Genomic DNA, 3,867 nt, shown 5'->3' with positions numbered 1-3,867 from the left:
TTTCAAGTCAAAGTGCATGCAGCAGCTAACTTCTGATACTGTTATTTGGCTGCCATGAGCTTGCATGATTACAGCGATTGTTACTCTCATAGCCCCTGCCCCTAGACTTCTTATTGGACAGGTGCAGCCAGAGGCTCTCTGCTATAGGTGGATCGTTTTGTCAATCCCATCGCGCTGTTCAAATAGTGGGAGGGGTCCGCCTACCTCGCTTGGGAAAAAGTTTTGCCAGAGTTGGTTGGTGCGTAAAGTTAGCTGGAGTAGGACCGGAAACGACTTCACATGTCAAAACAAAAGCGTTATAGATGCTGTTTTGGAAAAGAAAAACTGCGCAATTGGCTGAAAATATGAAGAACCGATAGGATCGTGTGATAAACTACACTGCGAGAAATGAACCGTAAAGCACGCTCACAGCCACTTGTCGTTAAAGTTAAAGTTAAACAGCTTGACCGGAAGTTGGTACCAACACATTGATAACTTAGTAACTCGACAGTAGCTGAAACTTGCTGCCCTCCCCCTCGGCCACTCTATACGTCCTTTACCCATCCGTTCAGCTATTCGTTGTTGTTGTTGGAGCGGTGATGGAGAAGTTGGGGGACCGCTGCCGGCGCCGGTAAGCTAGTAACGACTCACCGGCTAATGCACCGAGAGAGAGAGGGAAAGAAGAAAACAACAGATAACGGAGCAGAGAATGGAGACGGTTGAGCAGCTCGTCTCTTTCCACCACATTCAGGTCCAGCTGAGCGGGGGCGCGCCTTGGGGGTTCACGCTGAAAGGAGGACTGGAGCATGGCGAGCCACTCATCATCACAAAAGTAAGTTGACCATTACAATTAGCACCTTGTCGGCTCTGACATAAATCATTGCATGAACTGCTTCAAAACGATGGCGGGATGTAAACAAGCAGGCTACATTTACTGAAGTATAAATCTGAGCTACTTTACTTTGAGTATATTCATTTCATGATTCTTCAATTAGACTGTTTCAGGGAGAAGTATTTAACTTTTTTCTCCACCGCTTTTATTTTTCCACATATTAGAAGAGTAGAGCTCAGTCTAATGATCATGATCAATTAACCTGATTATTTTTTCAGTTAATAGTTTTGTCTGTGAAAATAAATGCTGCAAAGAGTAATGTCTGTTATAATTTCCCACAGTCCAATTTGATGACTTTTTTTTAAATCTAAGTAAAATATTTGATGTCCTTCCACCACTGCTTAAAAGTGTGTTCTTGATGTGAGTATATGTTGCACGGTGTTATGTTTAAATATATGTTTTTGTAAATGTTAGCAGTTGTGGCATCATATTTTGCACCACATCTCACTCAAACTGACTAAAGGAATTGTATTTCTTAAGGATGTGGTTGTTGCAGCCCTCCAGCTCCACCAAAACTACCTGTGGTTAGTTTTGTAGGTAGGTTTGTATGACAGTTTCCACTTTCATGGTTTCAACTTTTCAACTCATGCAAAAAGTCAGAAAAACGGTGCAAACTGCTTTTCCTGCACCGTGTTCTGTATTTTGACTTTTACCCAGATAGATTTGAAGTTCTCCTCTTTCTTCACCAGCTCCTCGTCCTGTTGTGCAGAGAATAAAGGTATTGTCCAGTTGTACAGCAAATATCCAGTGCTGGTAGATGTTTGTCAGCAGTCTATGAATGAAAAGCCCAGTATAATCTGATGCAGGGTTGGGTTCTCAAACCGGGAGGGGGGGGGGGTCAAAGGGTTCCCAGGGCAATCCCAGTCCAAATGAGACTCTGTTCATCTCTGGGTTACTGGAAGGACGTCTTGACAGATGACCAAACCCAGTTCAGATGGCCAGTTTTGGAGCAGAACTGTGCACTCTAGTGGGATGCCTGTGAGATGTGGGAATCCTTAAAATGAAAGTTTGTCATCATCACATTGGTCATATGCTATTGACCCTTTTGCAGTAGCTTTGACAGCATCCTCATGAATTGTTTTGAAAGAATGAAACCATGTTTGGGAGTTGATGTACATGCAGAATGACATGTATTGTGGTTTATTGTTATTTCTGCAAATTCAACCAAAGAAGTTAGGCTTAGTTTCAGGTGTGTGCATTTGGGGAGTCTGAGAGCTGTGTAAGTGCTTTCAGGTTTTGATGTAACCTTGTCTTGTGCGATAAAGTCGTGGGGGCAGACACTTCCTCCCAGGCTCTTCTCATGGTTTCACACTGTGGGTGGTGAGCTGCTGAAAATAAGAAGGATGCCTTTGAATTACTAAAAGTAATTATTGCTGTGTGTTCTGCTGGGGGTGGTCTCTGTGTGTGTTGGGTCCAGTGCAGGCTCACTGACATGTGACCTCTGCTCACTCTCTGTCTTCACTGACATGTGACCTCTGCTCACTCTGTCTTTTTTGATGCATCTTTCCCACTTTGTTGAATAGTTGAAGGAGCAGTGGTGTAAAAGTTGGCCAGTGAACATGTATATTCACCACAGCAGGGAAGGGAAAAGCCTGGCTCAGTCATCTGGAAACACACACTAAGTCTCACACAGTGACACAGCCCCTGGGAAAATGTGAGTGGGACTGCTAAAGGAGATAAAAATCAAAATGTGCTCTAGGGCTGTTTTGTGTCCAGTGACTAGGTTTTACACACACGCACGCGCACAGGATAAAGTAGATTAGGCGGTGAGGCTAGATGGAGAACTGTGGTGCAGAAAAGTGTTTAAAGTGTTTAATAATTAATGTTAAGTTCTTGAAGGAAAGATGAGGAAAGCAGGAACACACAGAGGAGGTAAAGCTGAGGTTTGCGTGTGTGTGTGTGTAAGTGTATAATGTGTTTTAGGTTTAGTGAGGGTGAGAAAGAGTTTCCATCAGCCTTAACACAGAGGTTTACTGTGTCGGTATGGACCATAGCTGAATGCAGTCATAAGACTTATTAGAGAGATGGACGAGCATGTGTGCGTGAGTGAAAGAGGTATCAAATAATTGAACTCCAGCTCCACCTTCTGCAATGCGTGTTCTGTTCATAGGGACCCGTGAGGTGCCACAGCACTGACATCATCACGCATATCATCAGTACTGTGAGATGACAAATTCATGGGGAATCATGTGGAGGATTTTGGTCAAACAGTCACTGATGGCCAAAAGCTGAAGACCTTCAATATGGCTGCCAGACCAAATGGCCTTCTTTTAAACTCATCATTTAGCCCTATATAGTTTTATGTGCATGTAAGCCGCAGTGTGTCTTTGATGGAGTGCGTCTGCTGTCTTTTGGGGCAGCGTGCGTGAGACACAGTGAGCGCTGATGTGCCAGTCGGGTGCCAGTCATGATGACCGTGTTTTGGGGAGTGTGTCTGAGAGTGTGCATGCTGCTGGAGGGGGAAGGGTGGCTTCCCCAGTCTGAGACAGCAGAGGGATGTAAGCCATTTACTCAGCATTCCTCCAGGAGCATAACACATAACTACTCTGTGGCATGTGTGTGAATGGGTGTAGAGATTGCACGGACCTTTGTGTACGTGTGTAGTCCCATACATATTATTATCTAAACTGAGTTCTTAGTAGCTAGTTTTCAGCTGTGTGATGACACAGTGAGTTTAAGGTTTTATCTGTTCAACTAGTTAGCCATTAGCTGTGCTGCTCAGTCATCTAGTGAGTCAGTCTTTGAGCCTGGTGGCAAGTTATTAGCTAAACTGTCATATTGTGACAATCAAGTTACCAGTTATCAATTAAAACCCTACTAGTTGTCCATCACATGTAAGTTATGGATGCTTTTGCTGTATGTGTTTTGTCAGAGATGAGTATGTGGCTCTGTTGCGTTGTGACAGAGCAGCTGCTGCTGAGCTGTCAGCTCACTTTGATATGTGGGCTTACGATCTGCTGCGTGCTCGCCGGTGATTTTTGTTTGGAACTTACTGT

The 3,867-nt window shown here is 44.1% G+C and overlaps 1 protein-coding gene across 1 annotated transcript in view; it reads left to right on the top strand.

The window, feature by feature from the left end:
* The first annotated feature begins 222 nt into the window (after positions 1 to 222).
* shroom4 (shroom family member 4) overlaps positions 223 to 3,867 on the top strand; it is a 52,400-nt gene continuing 48,755 nt past the window's right edge. Inside the window, exon 1 of the mRNA XM_020619532.1 lies at positions 223 to 811. Within this exon, the coding sequence (XP_020475188.1) occupies positions 689 to 811 (123 nt within the window). The 5' untranslated portion in view covers positions 223 to 688. The remainder of the gene's footprint in view (positions 812 to 3,867) is intronic.

This window comes from Monopterus albus, unplaced genomic scaffold (genome assembly GCF_001952655.1).
Source record: "Monopterus albus unplaced genomic scaffold, M_albus_1.0 scaffold222.1, whole genome shotgun sequence".
NCBI classification, from domain to species: Eukaryota; Metazoa; Chordata; class Actinopteri; order Synbranchiformes; family Synbranchidae; genus Monopterus; species Monopterus albus.
This window is presented reverse-complemented; position numbering and strand designations above follow the sequence as displayed.